At 48.1% G+C, this 21,975-nt stretch overlaps 1 protein-coding gene across 11 annotated transcripts in view; it reads left to right on the forward strand.

The window, feature by feature from the left end:
• LOC125161958 (fer-1-like protein 4) overlaps window positions 1-20,798 on the forward strand; it is a 33,679-nt gene extending 12,881 nt beyond the window's left edge. For 4 of the 11 annotated variants that reach the window (XM_047852359.1, XM_047852363.1, XM_047852365.1 and 1 more), the window contains 24 exons: window positions 107-259; window positions 1,139-1,292; window positions 1,418-1,542; window positions 1,958-2,092; window positions 2,219-2,392; window positions 2,849-2,965; window positions 3,100-3,261; window positions 9,388-9,586; window positions 9,729-9,787; window positions 9,864-9,995; window positions 10,825-10,867; window positions 10,961-11,067; window positions 11,144-11,281; window positions 11,377-11,493; window positions 15,304-15,431; window positions 15,631-15,801; window positions 16,222-16,376; window positions 16,956-17,116; window positions 17,675-17,760; window positions 18,925-19,023; window positions 19,266-19,507; window positions 19,950-20,227; window positions 20,324-20,424; window positions 20,521-20,798. In XM_047852359.1, the coding sequence (XP_047708315.1) occupies window positions 107-259; window positions 1,139-1,292; window positions 1,418-1,542; window positions 1,958-2,092; window positions 2,219-2,392; window positions 2,849-2,965; window positions 3,100-3,261; window positions 9,388-9,586; window positions 9,729-9,787; window positions 9,864-9,995; window positions 10,825-10,867; window positions 10,961-11,067; window positions 11,144-11,281; window positions 11,377-11,493; window positions 15,304-15,431; window positions 15,631-15,801; window positions 16,222-16,376; window positions 16,956-17,116; window positions 17,675-17,760; window positions 18,925-19,023; window positions 19,266-19,507; window positions 19,950-20,227; window positions 20,324-20,424; window positions 20,521-20,725 (3,441 nt within the window). In that variant the 3' untranslated portion in view covers window positions 20,726-20,798. Of the gene's footprint in view, window positions 1-106; window positions 260-1,138; window positions 1,293-1,417; window positions 1,543-1,957; window positions 2,093-2,218; window positions 2,393-2,848; window positions 2,966-3,099; window positions 3,262-9,387; window positions 9,587-9,728; window positions 9,788-9,863; window positions 9,996-10,824; window positions 10,868-10,960; window positions 11,068-11,143; window positions 11,282-11,376; window positions 11,494-15,303; window positions 15,432-15,630; window positions 15,802-16,221; window positions 16,377-16,955; window positions 17,117-17,674; window positions 18,662-18,859; window positions 19,024-19,265; window positions 19,508-19,781; window positions 20,228-20,323; window positions 20,425-20,520 lie in introns of those variants that run through there. The other 7 variants (XM_047852360.1, XM_047852361.1, XM_047852366.1 and 4 more) reach the window with 7 other exon arrangements.
• Window positions 20,799-21,975: the final 1,177 nt, after the last annotated feature.

Consider the following 21,975-nt stretch of genomic DNA (forward strand, 5'->3'; position numbering starts at 1 on the left):
TAAGGGTATGTGTCAGGGCTAAGATGGATGCTTTGTCCATCGGACCAGTGGAAGCTGCAGCACAGGTGGTCTCAGCTCCATCCATGACCCAGTTCTCTGCCCGCAGCCCCAGCCACCCCTCCCAGATGTGCTAGTCTGGATGCTCAGTGGGCGGCGCCGAGTGGCCTGGGCCCGGATCCCTGCCCAGGATGTGCTGTTCTCTGTGGTCGAGGAGGAGCGAGGCCGGGACTGCGGGAAGATCCAGAGTCTGCTGCTCTCGGTGAGGGGTGTGGGTTGCTGGAGACTGGAGTGGGGTGAGGCTCCTAGGGTGGGGGCAGGGGGCATGAGGTGGAAGGCTGTGGTTCCCATCAGGGTGTCCCCAAACTCTTTGTTGTATTTAAAAAAAACTTAAAAGTTTCTTATTTAAAACTTTTTTTTCAATTAAAAAATTTTAAGTTATAAAATGTCTTATTTTAATTTTTAAATTTTTTACATTTAATATTTACTTAAAGATTATTATTCTTTTTAAAAGTATACGTGAACTCTTTTCAATTATCCTAAAAGCCAAAAGGAGATTGTACCTTTACCTAGGTCTACTTTGATGTGAGAAAAACACCAAGTTTTGTCAGCTCTGGGGCTGCACTGGCCCTTTTGCTGACCAGGCTCTGATAGACCGTCAGGTGACCAGAATGGGAGAGTGATGAGTCTGTTCCTTATAAGTACAGCTGGTTTGGGGGCAAAATGCTTCTAATCAAGGTGTCCCTGGAATAGATGCCAGCAAAGGTCCCTAGTACTAAGAAGCAGTGACTGTTGGGGTAGGGAACAGAGCATCTAAATGAGTTGGGGCTCAGAGGACAGAGGGGGTAAGCGTGGGGTGTGGCAGTGAAGAGCTTAGAGTGCATTTTGGGGGAATGGGGTTTGGTATAGGAAGTGACGGTGTTGGGGCCAGAGGACTAGGTTATGGGAGTGTTCAGGGTAATGGGTACTGGATAGACGGCATGGAGTGGGGTGTACGGATAGGGTACAGGGAGTACTCTTTGGCTTCGGCACTGGGAAGTGGTCTAGTGATACAGAGAGTATGGGCACACCCTGGGGGTGCAGGGACAGATCTAGGGGGGTGGTAAGAGGTGGGCCCTAACATGCCACCTCCCTGCAATAGGCACCTGGGGCAGCTCCAGGCGAAGTCTGTGCCAAGCTGGAGCTCTTCCTGTGGCTAGGGCTGGGCAAACAAGCCAAGGCCTGCACCTCAGAGCTCCCCCAGGACCTGCTGCCCGAGCCCTCTGCGGGGCTGCCCCACCACCTGTGCCGGGATGGTGAGTACAGCTCGACACTTGCCTCACGTGTGGGGCTAGATGCTCAGCTGGGGTCTTGGAGGGGTCTGGGGTCAGGGACTCCGGTGGTCCCCTGAACAAACATCTCTTTCTTGCCCCCACCGCAGACTTCAGCTACTTCCAGCTCCGGGCCCACTTGTACCAGGCCCGAGGGGTGTTGGCAGCAGATGACAGTGGGCTTTCGGACCCATTTGCTCGAGTCCTCATCTCTACCCAGTGCCAGACCACACGGGTGAGGGCTACACTGGGATGTTGTGGGAAGCGGGGGGCTCTGGGAGACAGAGTGGGGTGAGGGCTGAGCTTTTCCTCAGGCCCTAAGTCTCTTTTCCTGCTCTGGATTTTCAGGACAGGATACTGGATTGAGCTGCCCTGGTTTAGAGGGTGGTGTAGAACTAGAGGGCCTTCTGGATGAGGAATTGTTTTGAGGGGTTGACTGTAGGATTAGCCCCAAGGGTGGCAGTTTACAGTTAGGGGGACCAGGCTCCAACCCCACTCTGGTGGGCTGTTTCATCTTCACCACACTCTCCCTCCTTTTGTGATAAACAGCTGCTTAAAGTATCACTTCAGGGCAAGAGTGCTCATGTGGGATGTATGTTGGAGATTCCTTTGATGCCTGCCTTTGACTCCCTCTCTGCATGGCCCCCAAGGTCCTGGAGCAGACGCTGAGTCCCCTGTGGGATGAGCTCTTGGTGTTTGATCAGCTGATTGTAGATGGGAGGAGGGAGCATCTGCAGGAGGAGCCTCCATTAGTGGTCGTCAATGTCTTTGACCACAATAAGTTTGTGAGTGTGGCCTGGGCCCCATCTGTGTTCCCACCCCCAAGTGGCCCCCACTCCTCATCTTGATGCTCCCTTCCCCTGGCTCTGGAGCATCTTCTAGTTTTGTCTTAACTGCCCTGCTCTCTGCAGGGCCCCCCTGTGTTCCTGGGAAGGGCACTGGCCACCCCGAGGGTGAAGCTGACAGAGGACCCTTACCAACGCCCTGAGCTACAGTTCTTCCCCCTAAGAAAGGGGCCCCGGGCAGCCGGAGAGCTCATTGCCACCTTTGAACTCATTGAACTGGACTACAGTGGCCGGTTTGAGGTCAGAATACCCTGGCCTAGCCGGCACAGGCTGTGGACTCTTATATTCTATCAGGTTGTCTGCCTCCAGAGAATATGGAACATGTCCTGGGCATGTCCTGGGATTACCCCTCCAAGTATTTTACCCCCAGAAAATGCAGGCTGCAGATCTGTCTTGCAGTCACCTCATTGGACTTCCCAACTTCAGGGAACATTAGAAGTACACATATCGTGGGTTCCTTTTGCCAGGCCTTCCACCCTAGAGACAGACCCTAGGCTGCAGCTTGATCCTCATGCCTCAGACACCCACCTTCCTGTGCATGACTGCTTCCTGAGATATGCCCCTCCTGCCCATCCAGCCTTTTTAGTTCCTCTGGATTTATATTTCACTGGCAGCTCTCAATATCCCTTCCCCAAGCCCACATTTCCCTCCTTTGGCCTGATTCCTCCTTGACCTCTGATCTCTTGCCCCCTGCAGCCCTCAGTGCCCAGTGATGTAGAGCCCCAGGATCTGACACCACTGGCCGAGCCCCTCTCCGGGCGCCTGTCCCTGCCACCTAACGTGCGTCCAGTACTCAGGGAGTTCCGTGTTGAGGTATCGTCAGTCACATATCCCTCCCACCCCCACCACACACACACACACACACACACACACACACACACACACACACACACCTGGGTGCCTTCTGTCAAGTGCAGGCCCCTGAATTTCTCACTTCCTGACCCCAGGTGCTGTTCTGGGGTCTGAGGGGTCTCGGCCGTGTGCATCTGTTTGAAGTGGAGCAGCCCCAGGTTGTGCTGGAGGTGGCTGGGCGACGTGTGGAGTCGGAGGTCCTGGCCAGTTACCGTGATAACCCCAATTTCACTGAGCTTGTCAGGCATCTGACAGTGGTGAGGACATGGGCTGGAAGCAAGAAATGCTGGGTTAACAAGTGAAAGGGCAGTGGGATGGTGAATTCCTAGCCAGTCATCTTAGGTTAATCAAGGGATCAGCAAATATTTTTAAATTTATTTTTAAATTAATATTATTATTATTTTTAATTTACATCCAAATTAGTTAACATATAGTATAATGATAACTTCAGGAATAGAATTTAGTGATTCATCATTACATATAACACCCAGTGCTCATCCCAACAAATGTCCTCCTTAATGTCTCTTGCCCATTTAGCCCATCCCCCCACCCCAAACCCCTCCAGCAGCCCTCAGTTCACTCTCTGTATTTAAGTCTCTTATGGTTTGTCTCCCTTCCTGTTTTTATACTGTTTTTGCTTCCCTTCCCTTATGTTCATCTATTTTATATCTTAAATTCCGCATAAGACTGAATCATATTTGTCTCTCTCTGACTGACTTATTTCACTTATTGCTAGAGTGATATACTCTAGTTCCATCCATGTTGTTGCAAATGGCAAGATTGCATTCTTTTTGATTTCCAAGTAATACTCCATTGTATATGTATACCACATCTTCTTCTTCTTCTTTTTTAATGCTTATTTTTGAGAGAGAGAGAGAGAGAGAGAGAGAGAGAGAGAGAGAGAGAACATGAGTGGGAGAGGGGCAGAGAGAGAGAGGAAGACACAGAATCCGAAGCAGGCTCCGGACTCCAAGCTGTCAGCCCAGAGCCTGATGCAGGGCTCAAACTCATGAACTGCGAGATCATGACCTGAGCCAAAGTCGGACACTTAACCAACTGAGCCACCCAGGCGCCATTCATCTTTATTCATTCATTATTCGATGGACATTTGGGCTCTTTCCATACTTTGACTATTGTTGATAGTGCTACTATAAACATTGGGGTGCATGTGCCCCTTTGAATCAGCTCTTCTGTATCCTTTGGATAAATACTTAGTAGTGCAATTGCTGGGTCGTAGGGTAGTTCTATTTTTAACTTTTTGAGGAACCTCCATACTATTTTCCAGAATGGCTGTACCAGTTTGCATTCCCACCAGCAGTGCAAAAGGGTTCCTCTTTCTCTGCAGCCTTGTCAACATCTGTTGTTGCCTGAGCTGTTAATGTTGCCATCTTGACAGGTATGAGGTGGTATCTCATTGTGGTTTGGATTTGTATTTCCCTGATGATGAGTGATGTTGAGCATTTTTTCATGTGTCTGTTAGCCATCTGGATGTCTTCTTTGGAAAAGTATCTATTCATGTCTTCTGCCTGTTTCTTCACTGGATTATTTGTTTTTTGGGTGTTGAGTTTGATCAGTTCTTTATAAAGATATAACCCTTTATCTGATATGTCATTTGCAAATATCTTCTCCCATTCTGTCAGTCGCCTTTTAGTTTTGCTGATTGTTTCCTTCGCTGTGCAGAAGGTTTTTATTTTGATGAGGTCCCTATAGTTCATTTTTGCTTTTGTTTCCCTTGCCTCTGGAGACATGTCAAGTAAGAAGTTGCTGCAGCCCAGGTCACAGAGGTTGTTGACTGTTTTCTCCTCTAGGATTTTGATGGCTTCTTGTCTTACATTTAGGTCTTTCATCCATTTTGAGTTTATTTTTGTGTATGGTATAAGCAAGTGGTCCAGGTTCATTCTTCTGCATGTTGTTGTCCAGGTTTCCCAACACCATTTGCTGAAGAGACTGTCTTTTTTCCATTGCATTCTTTCCTGCTTTGTCAAAGATTAGTTGGCCGTACATTTATGGGTCCATTTCTGGTTCTCTATTCTGTTCTATTGATCTATGTGTCTTTTTTTTTTAAATAAAAAATTTTTTTAATGTTTATTTTTTGAGAGAGAGAGTGTGAGTCAGAGCACAAGCAGAGGAGGGGCAGAGAGGGAGGGAGACACAGAATCCAAAGCAGGCTCCAGGCTCTAAGCTGTCAGCACAGAGCCCGATGTAGAGCTTAAACCCAAGAACCACGAGATAATGACCTGAGCTGAAGCCGAACACTCAACTGACTGAGCCACCCAGGTACCCCTATGTGTCTGTTTTTGTGCCAGTACCATACTGTCTTGATGATTACAGCTTTGTAATACAGCTTGAAGTCTGGAGCAAATTTTCTATAAAAAGACAGATAGTAAATATTTTAGACTTTGTGGGCCAAACAGTTTCAGTTGCAATTACTCAACTCTAATAGTAGCATGAAAACAGACATAAACAGCAAGTAAATGAATAAGTATGACTGTGTTCCAATAGAACTTTATTTATAAAAACAGGCAGTGGGCCAGATTTGGCTTACAGGTTATAGTTTGCTGATCTCTGGATTAATCCATGAACTGGTGGTACTCTCTTGGCTCTGTTGAATGAGTGGCTTAGGTAAGTGTCATGCAATATAGGTCACAAAGAATCTATCTAGTGTCTGAGACACCAGGGGCAAAGAAATGCATTCTTTGTATAATTTGTAATTTCTGTAGTATGGACTTTGGATTCAAATTCTGGCAGTGCCACTTAGGAGCTTGTCAAATCACTTGTCTTAGTTGAGCTTTAGTGTTTTGTTTGTTTAATGATGTTTTTAAAGTTTATTTATTTATTTTGAGAGAGAGAGTGCTAGCACAGTGGGGGAGAGGCAGAGGAGAAAGAGAGAGAGAATCTCAAGCAGGCTCGGTGCTGACAGTGCAGAGCCTGATGATGCAGGGCTCAAACTCATGAACCATGAGATCATGACCTGAGCTGAAACCCAGAGTCAGACGCTTAACTGATTGAGCCACCCAGGCGTCCCTATTTGTTTGTATAAAAGAAAAACCTATTTCTGATTTGAAGAAATGTTGAAGATTGAAGGAAATACATCAAATGCTTCTTGCAGGAGTGCTATAGGGAGCCAGTGAGAGAAAGGATCTTGGTGAAAGGGCTTTGTAAACTGAAAAGTGCTGTGCCTATGTGAGGGGGAGACCGGGACAAAGCGTAGTGGTTCCAGACTGCAAGGGGGTAAAACCCCACAAGAACAAACAAACAAAAAACAAAAACAACAAAAACCCTAACACATTCTTGACTCTGTTTCACCTGCAGGAGTTTTCAGTTTGGAAACTTCATTGTGCTATAAGATGGTGAAGCTGGAAGCAGTTTGCTCATTGAACTTCTAGGGAGTGTTCCCTTTCATTTCTTATTTCACAGTGCAAATTGAGGAAATCATATCCCTGTCTCCACCTCTCTCCATTGTGCACTTGAAAAGAATGACTAAGTATTCTTCTGTTGTTTAGGTGGAGTGACCTATAGATGTCAGTTAGGTCAGGCTGGGTTAATAGTGTTATGCAAGCCTTCTTAAAAAAAGCCTTCTTTAGGGGCGCCTGTGTGGCTCAGTCAGTTGAGCATCTGACTTCAGTTCAGGTCATGATCTCACAGTTTGTGGGTTTGAACCCCACATCAGGCTCTGTGCTGACAGCTGAGAGCCTGAAGCCTACTTCAGATTCTGTGGCTCCCTCTCTCTGCCCCTCCCCTGCTCACACTCTCTCTCTCTCAAAAATAAACAAACACTTAAAAAAAAGTAAAAAAAAAAAAAAGCCTTCTTGAAGTGCCTGAGTGGTTCAGTCAGTTGGGCATTGGATCTTGATTTTGACTCAAGGTCATGATCTCATGGTTAGTGAGACTGAGCGAGTCGGACTCCATGCTGACAGCATGGGACCTGCTTGGGCTTCATTCCCTCTCCCAATCTCACTCTCTCTCTCTCTCAAAATAAATAAATAAACAATGAAAAAAAAAGCCTTCTTGGTGATTTTCTAACTAGTCGTTCCATCTGTTATTGAGAATATGATATTGAAGTCTCCAGCTATTATTGTTGAATCGTTTTTTTTTTCCCTTCAATTTTGTCACAGTCTACTTGTATTTTGAGGTTCTGTTGTTAGGTACATATATGTTTACAATTGTTATAGCTTCCTACGAGTTGATCTGTTTATCATCATAAAATGTCCGTCTTTGCCTCTAGTAAAATTTTGTGTCTTAAAGTCCATTTTGTCTGATAGTAAAGCCATTCCAGCTCTCTATGATTACTGGATGCATGATGTATCTTTCCCCATCCTTTTCCTCTCAACCCATATGTGTCTTTTTAAAGAGTATCTTTTAGCACGTAGTTGCATATTTAAAAAAAAAATCCATTGACAATCTCTGCCTTTTGCTTAAAGTGTTTAATAAAGTCAATGTGAAGTGTTGGGGTCCGGGAGCTAACGGTCAAGAAAGAATTCTTGAGACATCTTTGGTGCAAAACAGGTGGTTTTATTAAAGCACAGGGACAGGAATTGTGGGCAGAAAGGGCTGCACTGGGGTTGTGAGGAGTGACTGATTATATACCTTCAGGTTGGAAGAGGGTTAGGAATAGTGTAAATCTCTGAGGAATTTGGAAGCCAAGTTTCCAGGACCTTGAGGGGCTAGCTGCTGTTAGGATAAGGTCATTTACTACTGTCTGGTAAAACCTTAGTCACGATATCAGATGATATCAGTGGGCCATTTGCTTGGAGGATGACTGCTAACATATATCTTTGGGGATGGGGTAGAATAAAGGAAGTTTCCAAAGGGATTTTTACAGGTAAGGCTAATGTCAAGCTAAGGTTGCCTTTTGCCTCTAGCAATAGAGGCAGTTGAGTTCCTGAAGAAAGGTCACCCTGCCTGTCTTAAGCACTTTGCCAAGGCAAAGGAAATTTAATTTTTTTCTGCATTTCTTTTGTCTTTGTTTTACCAATCAAAGTCACATTTGATGTTATTATTGACATGGTTGGGATTTACATCTGCCATTTTGCTATTTGTTTTCTTTTTCTTTTTTCTTTTTTTTAATGTTTATTTATATTGAGAGAGAGAGATACCGAGCACTTGCAGGTGTAGCCACACACTGAAGAAAAAGTTCTCAGACTCTTAGACGGAGCGGACATGCAGGGCTGCCTCTGCCAGTGAAACAGCAGCAAACTGCACTTGGTCTTTATTTCATGTTCGCCAGATATAAACATCAAAGAATGTCAAAGCATGGGAGGAAAACACAAAGAGCCTCCACACATAGACCAAAGACACATCTGGTGTTTACGTGAAAGCATGCAGAGAAGATGTGCAGTTTCAAGGACTGCTAGGCAATTGCAGTGGGTCTGTTTCCTAACTGGCTCCTGGGAGATCGTGGGGCTCTGGATCTTGTAGTGCTATCGCATTCGACAGCCTTGAGACCAGAACATTGCTGACATTTCAGCAATTACCCCATTTACTTTCCCAGGGCTTATGATACACTCTCTAAAAATAACTCCACAAGCAGGGGAGGGGCAGAGAGAGAGAGGGAGAAAGAGAATCCCAAGTAGACTCCATGCCAGCCAGCGCAGAGCCTGACAGTGGGGCTCGATCCTACAAACTGTGAGATCATGACCTGAGCCTAAACCAAGAGTCAGCCTTTCAACTGACTGAGCCACCTAGGCTCCCCTGGTATTTGTTTTCTATATGTCTCATATATTTTTTTGTTCCTCTGTTACCGCTTTCTTTTGTATTAAATAGATATTTATTAGTGTACTACTTTAATTCCTTTGTTGATCTTTGCTTAGTAGTTGCTCTAGGGATCGCAGTATGTGTGCTGATTTTTCACAATCTACTTCAGATTAATACTAATTCAATTACAGTAAAATTTTTCTCTATTATAGGGCCATTCCTTCTTCCCTCCTTTGTGTGATAATTGTCACATATGTATAAAATAAACCCAACAATACAGTATTTTAATTTTTCCCTCCCTCTTAGGATCCATTGATAGATATAGAATTCCCATATTAAAGGGCATATATATTGCTACGGCTTTAAATCTACATTAGCAAACTGAGCATTGATCCTTCATATAATAACAACCACCACCACCACATGTTTCTGATAGCACTTTGTTGGCTCCAAAGTAGTTTTGTATCTATTATGTCTTTTGATATTTACAACAGTCTTTTGAGTGCAGGATCGTATCCCTTTTTGGCCAGGGAAACAGGCTTGGTGACTTACCAGACATGACACAATGAGGCTGTGGCAGAGCTGAGCTGGGAAAGCAGCTTTAGCTCCACTGTTCTGTCTGCCTGTGCTGCTGCCTCTCCCTCCTCCCCAGGTCTTCAGAGACCCAGTTTCTCTCTCCCCACCCCCAGGACCTGCCTGAGCAGCCTTACCTACAGCCCCCACTCAGCATCCTGGTGATCGAGCGCCGGGCCTTTGGCCGCACCGTGCTTGTGGGTTCCCATGTTGTCTCCCACATGCTGCGATTCATACTCCGGGCTCATGAGGATCCCCCCAAGGAGGAAGGAGAAGAGGAAGAGACAGTGGACCTAGTGCCTAAGGGACCAAAAGGTAAGGGGCCTTCCTTCCCCTTAAGGGCCACCAGACAGAAGCCCCTCAGTTCCCCGGTTGAGATGGCTCCAGGGGACCCTCCCGTGGGGCATGGAGTCTGACTTCACCTGACCTCCTCCTGGTGTCATTTCCTCTTTCCCAGGACAGAGGTCTCTGGATCCCTCCTTGGCTGAAGTGCGGATGCCCAGACGGCTTCTCAAGGTGATGGGGTATGGAAATGGGTGGAGAAGGGACTGGGTGATGCTGGGTTAGGGGCGCTCAGTTCTCTCTTCCTCAGGCTCCTCTGAAGAAGCTCCCTTTGAGAAGCCTCCTGAACCAAGGCCCCGAGCTGGAGGAAGACATCCCAGATCCTGAAGAGCTTGACTGGTGGTCCAAGTACTATGCCTCTCTGCAGGAGCTCCAGGGGCAGGTGGGTGCAGAGGCGGGTCCCAGACTGCAGCTGGAGGCCCAGGGGTATAAATGGCAAGAAGGATCTCATCAGATGTGGAGCTCCACAACTTTTCAGAGCTCTTCATTGCATGTCTTTTCTTACCTTCATAATAGTTCTGGAAGCTGAGAATTACTGACAGCTGTGCTGTCAGAAATATCATGTGAACTACATATGTAGTTTTAACTTTTAAAGTGGACAAATTAAAAAAAAAGTAAAAGGAAAGAGGTGAAATGGACTTTAATAATATATTTTATTTAACCTAATATATCTAAAATATTCCAACAAGTAACCTTTATAAAAAACAATGGAACAGGGGCGCCTGGGTGGCGCAGTCGGTTAAGCATCCGACTTCAGCCAGGTCACGATCTCGCAGTCCGTGAGTTCAAGCCCCGAGTCAGGCTCTGGGCTGATGGCTCAGAGCCTGGAGCCTGCTTCCGATTCTGTGTCTCCCTCTCTCTCTGCCCCTCCCCCGTTCGTGCTCTGTCTCTCTCTGTCTCAAAAATAAACGTTAAAAAAAAAAAAATAAAAAAACAATGGAACATTTGACATTCTTATTTTATACTAAGTCTTTAAAATTTGGTATTTTACACTTACGGCACATCTCAATTTTCAATTTCAAGTGCTCACTAGACACACGGAGCTGGGGTTACTGTCTTGGGCAGGGCAGGACTAGCCAAACTGCTAGCCAAATGCAAGTGGTTCACATGGCTGAACTGGGACTAAGGTTTCCCAACTCCCTATCCTGGAAAAGGGGTAGATTAAGGAGGTGAAGGTAGGGAGGAATCTCTGACTTGCCCTTTGATTTCAGACCAACTTTGATGAGGATGAGATGGATGATCCTGGGGAGTCAGGTAGGAGATTTGGCTTTCTTGTTCCTACTCTGTGTGTCTCTCTCCCTCCCGTGACACGAGTATTTCAAATTGTGGCATTTCTGCTGTTCCCAGATGGGGTCAACCTCATTTCTGTGGATGGGGAGGTCCAAGACCAGGGTCGGGGTGAGGCTGAAGTTAAAGGCTCTGTGTCCCAGAAGAAAGCAATAGCCACCCTGAAGGTGAGTGGGGGTCAGAGAAAGGGGATTCTGCTAGGATTCTTGACATTGGTCTATCACTGAGGCCCTTGCCTTTCAGATCTACAACAGCACCCTGGAAGAAGAGTTTAACAACTTTGAAGACTGGCTGAATGTATTTCCCCTGTACCGAGGGCAAGGGGGCCAGGATGGAGATGCAGAGGAAGAAAGGTCTGGACACCTTGTGGGCAAGTTCAAAGTATGTTTGGGGAAGGAAGGGTGGCCAAGGAGTACAGGTGGGGAGGCAGGAGGAAGACTCTCTTCCCAGAGACTTTTCTGTCTTCCCCAAACCAGGGCTCGTTCCTTATTTACCCTGAATCAGAGGCAGTGTCGTTCTCTGAGCCCCAGATCTCCCGAGGGGTCCCACAGAACCGGCCCATTAAGCTCCTGGTCAGAGTATATGTGGTAAAGGTGAGCATCCGTCGCCCCAGCATGCCTCCAATTCCAGTGAAGGTAATGTACATGAAAGCTACAGACTGAGGGTTTGGAAGGAATCTCAGGGATTAGAGTCCACCTTCTTCATTTTTCAGGTGGGAAGTCTTAGGCACAAGTTAAAAGACTCCCCAGGGTTACAAAGCTCACACATGGTAGAACCAGACTTTAGAGCTTAGGTCTTCTGACTCCTTATTCATAGTTCTAAACCCTTAGTTTATAGAACGTGGAATATAACTCCAGGAAGAGCAGAGCTCTTAACCTCAAGTTTCACAACGGCTTGTCATCAAATACCTTCACACAGGGGAGAGGGGTAAACAAAACAAAACAAAATAAAAAACAAACCTTCACACAGGTTCTTGCCTTGCTGTGGTTTTCACACAGCACTCAGCAGGGTCCTGAAGTTTCCCAAAAGGCATCTCAGGGAATGAGAGGAATGAGTGGGTTTCTCTGCCTACTTCGATCTCAGCACCGGAATAGATTCTGTGTTTCTATCTGGTTTAAATATAAGGATTATGACTAAGACATAATTTAAATAAATGTTTTGTGGCACATCCTAGTGCATAATTCGATAGTAGGAGTCATCTTGATCTTCTGCTTCTCGCAGTATCACAGACTAGATGGTTGGAAATAACTTCCTGATGTAATTCATCTAGAAATGCTAGATAAACAATCTTAAATGAATGCTAAGCTCATAAGAAAGGGAATCCCCAGTGGATCTAAGATGAAGAGGCAGAAGGAATCCCACGTGGAAGCCCTGAAACACAGGTTGTCTTGAGAGGTTTGTCTATACCTGGACCCAGAGGCTTAGGTTCTAATAGCCTGTCTAAGATGGGAGCCACAGCCAAGACCCTCGCATGAAGCAGCATCCAGTGAGGGCTCTGCTCTTAGTGAAAGGTGGGCAAGAGGAATTCTACTCACTGGAAAAGAAGCTTGTTAGGTAAATGGTCTGTTTCAGCCTCTTCTCCAACTGGGGGAAGTAGAAAACAATGTCTTCCCTGAGAATTTATAATTAGAGTTTTGCTCTCACATTGATTTAAGACTTGAATTTATATTATCTGCTCACTCCAGAAAACTCAAAGCTGAGAAATTGGCTTAAAATGGTCCCAAGTTTTCCCTGGTTTCATAGATTTAGACAGCTAAGTTTGGGCTCACAATCCCAAATTAAAAAAGAAAAAAAGAAAAAAAAAACTATGAGAAAAAAAATGCCAGAAAAAAACAACACAAAGGAGAATGAAACTTTTAAGGGTTTTGGATGTTAGAATTTTCAAATATTAAAATGTAAAACAACCATCTAATATATTTCACAAATGGAGAACAAGAGGCTTTCAAGAGTGACTGGAAGTTTTGAAAATAATAAAATTAGGGGCACCTGGGTGACTCAGTCGGTTGGGCGTCCAACTCTTGATTTTGGCTCAGGTCATGATGCTTCAGTTGTGAGATGGAGCACTTCATGTGCTCTGCACTGAGCATGGAGCCTGCTTGGGATTTATTCTCTTTCTCTCTGCCCCTCCCCCACTTGTGTGTGCACGTGTGCTCTCTCTCTCTCTCAAAATAAATAAACATTAAAAAAAAATAATAAAGTGGCTGCAGGTTGGTAGTTTGCCCAGGAAACTGTTAAAAGTAAAAGCAAGCCGTCTCTGGCAGAGAGCACGTGCAATTTGGGCCCTCAGGATGAGTTAAACCAAACATGAGTCATGGTAAAAAGTGCCAATATACAAAGAAACAAGCCACAATGAATAAGAATAGCAAAAATAACAACAGATTCAGACTCCCGGGGTCAGTGATATTGGAATGACCAGATAGAAAATATAAATAACTATTAGAGAATGTTTAAAGAAACAAAGAATATATTAAAATACATAAGGAACAAGAGATTAAATTAAAAATAAACAGCCAATTTGAAGGAGTAGATAGAACTTTTAGAAATTAGATTTTTTAATATTTTTGAGAGAGAGCGAGCATGAGCAGGGGAGGGGCAGAGAGAGAGGGAGACACAGAATCCGAAGCAGGCTCCAGGCTCTGAACTGTCAGCACAGAGCCTGATGTGGGAGCTCGAACCCACAAACCATGAGATCATGACCTGAGCCCAAGTTGGTTGCTTAACCACCTGAGCCACCCAGGTGCCCCAAGAATTTTTAGAAATTAAAAGTATAATTTAAAAAATTTGGGGGTGGGGAGGGGCGCCAGGATGGTTCAGTCAGTTGGTCATCCAACTTCAGCTCAGGTCATGATCTATCTGTTCATGAGTTCAAGCCCCGCATCGGGCTCTGTGCTGACAGCTCAGAGTCTGGAGCCTGTTTCAGATTCCGTGTCTCCCTCTCTCTGCCCCTCCCCCACTTGTACTCTGTCTCTCTCTCTCCCTCAAAACATAAACACTTAAAATTTTTTTCTTAATTAAAATAAAACAGACACATTTTTATTTTAATTTTTATTTATTTTTGAAAGAGAGAGAGAGAAAAAAAAAGAATGAGCAGGGGAGGGGCAGAGAAAGAAGGAGTCAGAATCTGAAGCAGGCTCCAGGCTCTGAACTGTCAGCACAGAGCTGGATGCAGGGCTCGAACTCATGAACCGTGAGATCATGACCTGAGCTGAAGTCGGACGCCCAACCGACTGAGCCACCTAGGCGCCCCAAAAGTCTAATATTTAAAATTAAAAACTCAGTGGTGGAGCAAAAGATATGAACAAACACCTCACCAAAGAAAATACACAAGGTGAATAAGCACATCCAAAGATGCTCAACACGCCTAGTTATCAGGGAAATGCAAATTAAAACCACGATGAGCTACAGTTTTGCCTATGCTAGAATGGCTAAAATAAAAAAGATTGACAATACCAAGTGTTTATAAAGATGTGGAGCAACCAGAATGCTCATTCACTGTAGACAGGAGGGTAAAAAAACACTAAAAATATATTCGTGTATATAAATTATACTTCAATAATTTATGCATAGGTTATATATTTACTACATTATGTAGTTACCGAAACAGAAAAGTAACTTTAATACATACAGTTAAAAAACATGCAAAATGGTGCTATATATTGCTTCAGGATGCATGCATATGTAGTCAAAGTATTTTTACTTTTTTTGTGTGAGTCATAAACCTCAAGTAAAGGGTTCTGGCAACTTCAGTGATGAAAAGGAAATTAAATCAGGTAAGGGGATTCAGGGAGTTTCCATTTGTTGGTAGTGTTTTATTTATTAAGCTGGACATACACATGTTCATTGTATTATTCTTTTTATATTAGTTAAAATATCTTTATCATTGAAAAAATAAAAGTGAACATAGAAAGTTATGATTTGAACATCAAAGTCCTATACATCTTTCCACATATTTTGTTTCATTTTATATTAAAAAATTTTTTTTAACATTTATTTTTGAGAGACAGAGTGAGACAGAGCATGAGTGGGACAAGGGCAGAGAGAGGGAGACACAGAATCTCAAACAGGCTCCAGGCTCCGAGCTGTCAGCACAGAGCCTGATGCAGGGCCTGAACCCACAGACTGCAAGATCATGACCTGAGCCAAAGTCTGACGCTTAACCGACTGAGCCACCCAGGCTCCCCTCATTATATTTTTCATTATACCTATTTGCATGTCTTAAATATTTTGTAATTAACTTAAAAGAAAAAAGTCATCTTGTGCAACCTTTCAGTTGATTCCTCGTGGTGCGAGATACCTCCTCGGTAACTTCTTGCTTACACATAACCTGAGATTTGGTCCAGCAAGGGTAACCTTGGGTTATGACAGTGACACTTCTCTCAGCCCCACCCACATTGTCCCCCTAGGCTACCAACCTGGCTCCTGCGGACCCCAATGGCAGGGCAGACCCTTACGTGGTGGTGAGTGCTGGCCGGGAGCGGCAGGACACCAAGGAGCGCTACATCCCCAAGCAGCTGAACCCCATCTTTGGAGAGTGAGGCTGGGCCCTGGGCTTGGGAATGGGAGCACCTTTACCATCTGACCCTGTGGCCCAAGGCATCCCATTCAGGCAGCTGGCATGGTGATGGTGAGGGAATGGACAGAGGCTGCTGAGCCCCCTGGAACCCCTGTCCCCCAACCAGACCATCTCCTAGGGCATGGAGGTGTCCTCAGCCATTCTCTCTCCTGGCCAGGGTGCTGGAGCTCAGCATCTCTCTTCCTGCGGAGCCAGAGCTGACTGTGGCCGTGTTTGATCACGACCTTGTGGGTTCTGACGACCTCATCGGGGAGACCCACATTGATCTGGAAAACCGATTCTATAGCCATCACAGGGCGAACTGTGGGCTGGCCTCCCAATATGACACGTGAGTCCCACAGACCTTCAGGAGCCATTCTGAGTCTGACCGAAGACATTTAAGGTCACATTCTTGTTGATGTCCCCAGATCCTTTGATTTCATAGAAGGGGACCTCCCTATGACCAGGACCTTATAGCATCGTGGTCAATACCTGGGCTTGGGATTTGGTATCCTATAATAAGTCATTTGATCTCTCTGAGCCTCAGTTTCCTCATCTGCAAAATGGAGATAATATCAGTTATCTCCTCCATTGGAGCATGGGCAATACATCTTTGATTTTCTTGGTTACCATAAGCAAGGACTAATCTGTCTTGTACTGGAGTTATGAACCTGGATCCTATGTCTTCAAGGGTCCCCATCCCTGCCCCTGTGCCCACCTGTGTCCATATGCTGACTCCAACTGAAGCATTTTCCCTTTCTGCCCTCAGGGATGGGTACAATGCCTGGCGTGATGCGCTCCAGCCTTCCCAGATCCTGGCGGGGCTGTGCCAACGCTGTGGCCTCCCTGGCCCTGAATACCGAGCCGGGGCTGTCAAGGTGGGCAGCAAAGTCTTTCTGACATCGCCTGAGACCCTGCCCCCAGGTACCAGCCCCTCTCTGACGGACACTCCATAGGGAGCAAGATTGTTAAGGTACAAGGGCCCCGTGGTGCCCACTCTAGTGTGTCCCCCAAAAGAACTTGCCTCCTTCTGCAAGCAGAGGTGGTGAGTTTGGCTAAGGATGAGATTCTTGGATGGTGGGGAGAAAATGGTCTTTGTTGGTGAGCATGATCCCCAAAGAGTCAAAGTGGACCCCTCAGAGCCATAGCTAATCAAGTTTCCAGAACATAGGGTGGCCCACATAGGGGTCCCACATGACAAAATGTAGCTGCAGAATTGAGCTCACACCTCATAAGTGGCTGGTGGTCTTTCTCTAAACAGAGTCTGTGCAAAGTCATAGCCCCTCCAATCCCACTGTCCTTCCACTGCTGGATTTTTACAGGCAAAAGTTGTTAGAGAAGCATCTCCCCACTTTCTGTGCCTTGTGGACCTGACCTCCCGGACCATGGGCTTTGTCCAACAAAGAAGCTGCCTCAGCTTTGCACTTCTGTTGAGGGGTGGGAGTGGAAAGTGGGAGATTCGGGACCTGTGAGGGACCCAAGCTCATACACCTCTCCTCGCAGGTAGGGGGGGCCCCAAAGTGGCAAGCGAGGTCCCCGAGGAGGTACAGGCATTGCTGGTGCTGCGGCGCTGGCAAGAGATGCCGGAGCTTGGGATCCAGCTGGTGCCCGAGCATGTAGAAACTCGGCCCCTCTACCATCCCCGCAGCCCAGGGCTGCTGCAGGTGAGGGAGGGCTCAGCACCCAACCCCAGAACCCCCGGGGTTCCCAGAATCAGGACTCCCACCTGCTCCTGGACCCTGGGCCCTCAGGATGCACCTTCCCCAACACCTTTAACTGGGCACTGCACTCCCACTTCTGATTCTGGCTCCTGATCCTGATTCCCAGCATCCCCACTCCAGTCTTAGACCCCCATCCTGGACTCCATACCTCCACCTTGACTTTGGTCCTGCAGGATCCCCACCCCTGGCCACCAAGGGGTCAGACCTGGCACTCTGGATCTGACCTCAACCCCAGGTCCCTAGGCTCTGGACTTTGGGAACACCAGATCGTACTTTTGATCTCAACCTTCCACTCCCAGGGCCTTATCCTTAACCTAACCTTAGACCTGGAACCCCCACTTCAGACCCCCACCTTCGACCTCATCCTCCAGGATCTGCCTGACTGTGCCCTCTTGACTCCAGCTCCTCTCCACCTGGGGCAAGGCACAGCCTCTGGCCACAAGGCTATCACGGGAGGTGGGGACCTCAGCAAACCCCTTCAGCCTGGTCCTGTGTTCCCAGGGATCCCTTCACATGTGGATTGACATCTTCCCCCGCGATGTGCCTGCCCCACCCCCAGTTGACATCAAGCCTCGGCAGCCCATCAGGTGAGTTCTGGCCCTGCCTCCCCTGGGGCAGGCACATTTGGACTGCCAGTACCAGGGCTCTCTGAAAACCTGGGCCTCCAGTGAAGCATCCAGAGGCTGCTGAGCCAGCCTTTTCAACTAGGTGAGCTATTAAGTTCCCTTTCTTTTCTTAAGCTGCTGTGAGTTGGGTGTCTGCCCCCTTCCAACTGGAGCTGGTCTGAGTGGAGTTCTGCATAGGCTCTATGTACTTCAGATATTGTCTGCAATCTACACTTTCCACCTCTGGGCTCTGCTTCTCTTGGGTTCACTCTCAGGGAGGCTTCTGCAGTCTGGGGGCAAGATGGCTGCTAATGGTACAAGGCTTATATCTCATCAACTGGACTACTTGAGCAGAAAAACAAACACCTGTTTGCCAGTAAAAGCAGATGTCTCAGGGCTGACTCTCATTGGATCAGCATGCGTCAAATCCTGGTCTCTTAACCAACCCTTGTGGGTAGGGGGCTGTAATCCGCTCATTGGCTAACCCTGGGTGATGTCCTAGGTGATGTACCCACCTCTGGAGCCAGGTAGAGGTGAGTCTTCCCCACCAGAATCACACAGATTGACAGCATAGGGGTGAGGGTAGTGGGTGCTCACCAACACAAAATCATGGTGCCGTCAGCAAACGAGAGGAAATTGATGCTGGGTAAGAGAAAACAACAGATACCCAGAAAAATCCATGGCTATCTGGGGTAGAATCAGGAAAGCTGCCGCCCCTCCTTCTGCCACTCAGGGGCTGCATGCTCTCATCCCCACTCTGTAGCTCTCCCTCTCACTTGTCACTGCAAACTGGCTTTCTCTCCCTTGTGCCCTAAAACTTCAGCTTGCACATCACCCTGGCTCGTGGTGGCTCCAACTCCAAATGTGGTGGCGTTTGACGTTACTCAACCTTTCAGCATCCTGATTCAAAATTTATGGGGGAAACTTGGCCCAGCTTTGGTCAATAGACCATTCCTGGTGCCATCTGCTGTGGTGGGGGTGGTCAGTGATAGCTGGGACTGCCCATGTAAGTACCACAGACATCCTGATCACCCAGCTGGGCACATGGAAGTGCTCAATGAATGTCATGGCCATGGCCTAGGTGCTTCCTGCAGCCCCTCTCAAGACCCCAAGAGTCTGAAAACTCTCTTCTGATACCTCCCCCAGCTATGAGCTCAGAGTCATCATCTGGAACACAGAGGATGTGGTTCTGGATGATGTGAACCCACTCACTGGAGAGATGTCAAGTGACATCTATGTGAAAAGGTAAGCCTGTAGGCTAGGCCAGGCAAATGGCTGAGAACCAAGGTGAGACTGCAGTCAGGGGCATGGGCTTCAGGCTGAGCCACAGCCCTGTCTTCTGGGCCCTCTCTGGCACCTGAAGTTGGTGGAGGCCCCCCCCTCCTCCAGTGGTCAGGGGTTGGGGGGGGTGGTTGGCGAGCTGGGTTCTGGGTTTGGCCCCAGTGCTGAAGCCTACTCTTCCGCCTGTACCTCTCTCCTGGCTCCAGCTGGGTGAAGGGACTGGAGCATGACAAGCAGGAGACAGACGTTCACTTCAACTCTCTGACTGGGGAGGGGAATTTTAACTGGCGCTTCGTGTTCCGCTTCGACTACCTGCCCACGGAACGGGAGGTGAGCGTCCGGCGCCGGCCTGGACCCTTCGCCCTGGAGGAGGCCGAGTTCCGGCAGCCAGCCGTGCTGGTCCTGCAGGTCTGGGACTATGACCGCATCTCTGCCAACGACTTCCTTGGTAGGGCTTTGCCTCCCTCCTACCTCAAACCCTGGCCCTACTTTCTGTCCTCATTGCCAGTGCCCCCTGGCCCTTGGTTCCCTATTGTAACCCAACCCTGAGTCCCGGGTTTCAGACCCTAGGTCACTAACCTTTTTGGCCTCATTACTGACCTCCGTTCCCACCCAAAGTCCCTGACTCAGTCTTCTGACGTGACCTGAACTCAGGTCACTTTGGACTCTGAAACCATGGCCCCACTTTGGCAGTCTGGTCCCATCCTTGGTCGTTTCACCAGGGTCTGACAACCTGCTGACGTGTGGCTGCGCTTGTGTGGCCCCCAGCTGTGGCGCACCACGTCTTAGTTCCTGATGCCCTGAGGCACAGTCCTGCTGTGGCTCCCCACCACCCCAGGCCCAGACAGACCTTGATCTCCTACCTAACCCAGAGAGCTCTGCACTCGCAGGATCCTTGGAGCTGCAGCTGCCAGACATGGTGCGGGGGGCCCGGGGCCCCGAGCTCTGCTCTGTGCGCCTGGCCCGCGATGGGGCAGGGCCGAGGTGCAACCTGTTTCGCTGCCGCCGCCTGCGGGGCTGGTGGCCCGTAGTGAAGCTGCGGGAGCCAGAGGATGAGGATCGGGAGCAGCGGGAGGTGCGAGCTGGCAAGAGGCAGAAGAAGAGGAGGAAGGGCCGGCCGGAAGACCTAGCGTTCACAGACCCTGGAGGCAGCGTCCACATCCTCACGGTGGGTGTGGCTGGGGCAGGGCCCCGGGTGGGTGGGGGTATGAGGTGGGGTCTGAGCCCACCTAAGAGCTCAGCCTCTGTTCCCTCCTTTCTCTAGGGGAAGGTGGAGGCAGAGTTTGAGCTGCTGACCGTGGAGGAGGCAGAGAAGCGGCCAGTGGGGAAGGGGCGGAAGGAACCTGAGCCCTTGGAGAAGCCCAAGTGAGGGGCGACACAGGAGGCTGGGCCAGAGCCCGAGGTAGGTGGGGGCGGCCCAGGAGCTTCCTCATCATTCTGACACCACCTCTGTCCCCACAGCCGCCCTAAAACCTCCTTCAACTGGTTTGTGAATCCGCTGAAGACCTTTGTCTTCTTCATCTGGCGCCGGTACTGGCGCATCCTGGTGCTGCTGCTGCTGCTGGCATTGGTCACCATCTTCCTTCTCCTGGTCTTCTACACCATGCCCGGCCAGATCAGCCAGGTCATCTTCCGCCCCCTCCACCAGCCCCCTGACCCTAATTGACCCGGCACACTCTTCCCCTACCAACCGTGTAACCTCTGGGGGTCCTTCTCACCAACATGACTGTTTGAGTTCACTGCTTTCTTCGAATGAACTTGACTGTGCCTCCACTCTGACACCTGAACATAGGCTGTGCATGATAATACAAGGGGCAGAAAACAGAGCTGCCCTTGGGTAACAGGTGCTGGGGATGGGTGGCTGCCACTAGGAAGAATGGGACCTGGCAGGAAGCTCAGGGCTCAGGCCGAGGACCCTGGCTGCCAAGCTGTCATGCCGAGTAGTCCACCTGTTGCTCCTGCTCCTGATAATGGCAGGGTCACTTAGTGACAGCTAAGCACTTTACAGACTTCATTAGCTTGTTTATTCTTCAACCCTGAGAGTAGGCATATCAGCCAGAACATTTTTGGTTGCAAGTAACAGAAATCCCAACCCTATTGGATTAAACAAAAAGGCAAAAAGGGCTTGGTGGGGGGGGCGGGGGTGGTGTGTGTCTTGCATAGCTGCAATTCCCAGTGTTTAGTTGGCAGCTTGTCACAGGGCTCAAATGATGTCACTGGGACCGATTCTCTGCCTCTGGACTCAGCTCTGCTGTCCTCTGGGGCCAGCTCATTTGCACATAAGGTTCCCCCTGGGAGCTGCAGGATGGCAGCACCAGCCTTGTATCTCCCCATATTCACACCTAGAAGAAAGCTTTCCTAGTCCTGGGAGGTCAAACCTTCTCCCAAACACATATGCTGAGAAAGTAGGGAGGTTCCTAGAGGAGATTCAGGATACTATTAACAAGCAGGAATGGTTTCTGGCTGACCTAAAAAAACAAAACAAGGCTCACTACAGCCGGCAGTATCATCTGCAACTTATAAATGAGACATGTCCAAGGTCACACAGCTCGTGGGTGATCACATCAGAGCTGGGTCTCAGGTCTGCCTCTGGAGATTTTGCTATCATCACCCTAGTTGGCTTCCTGTCCTTTCTACTTGAACCCCTACTACTGTCTTACCTGGACACTCCCTGAGAAACAATCGGATGAAGTGACCAGTTGTCAATGTCCCTGCTTCCCTGGGCTGCAGCATGGTGTGGTGTTGGGCCTGGTCCTCCACACTTATTAAGGGCTATACTGGGAAGCCCTGATGAGGTCCAGAGCCGGGGGTCTGAAGCCAGCCTTGCTCCAGAATGGCCACTGCTACCTTCCCTCCATTTTTCAGTTCTGCCTCCTCCTAGAAGACTGTACAGGACATGCCTGGACCCCTCTTAGT

The sequence above is a fragment of the Prionailurus viverrinus genome, chromosome A3 (assembly GCF_022837055.1).
Source record: "Prionailurus viverrinus isolate Anna chromosome A3, UM_Priviv_1.0, whole genome shotgun sequence".
Classification (NCBI taxonomy): domain Eukaryota; kingdom Metazoa; phylum Chordata; class Mammalia; order Carnivora; family Felidae; genus Prionailurus; species Prionailurus viverrinus.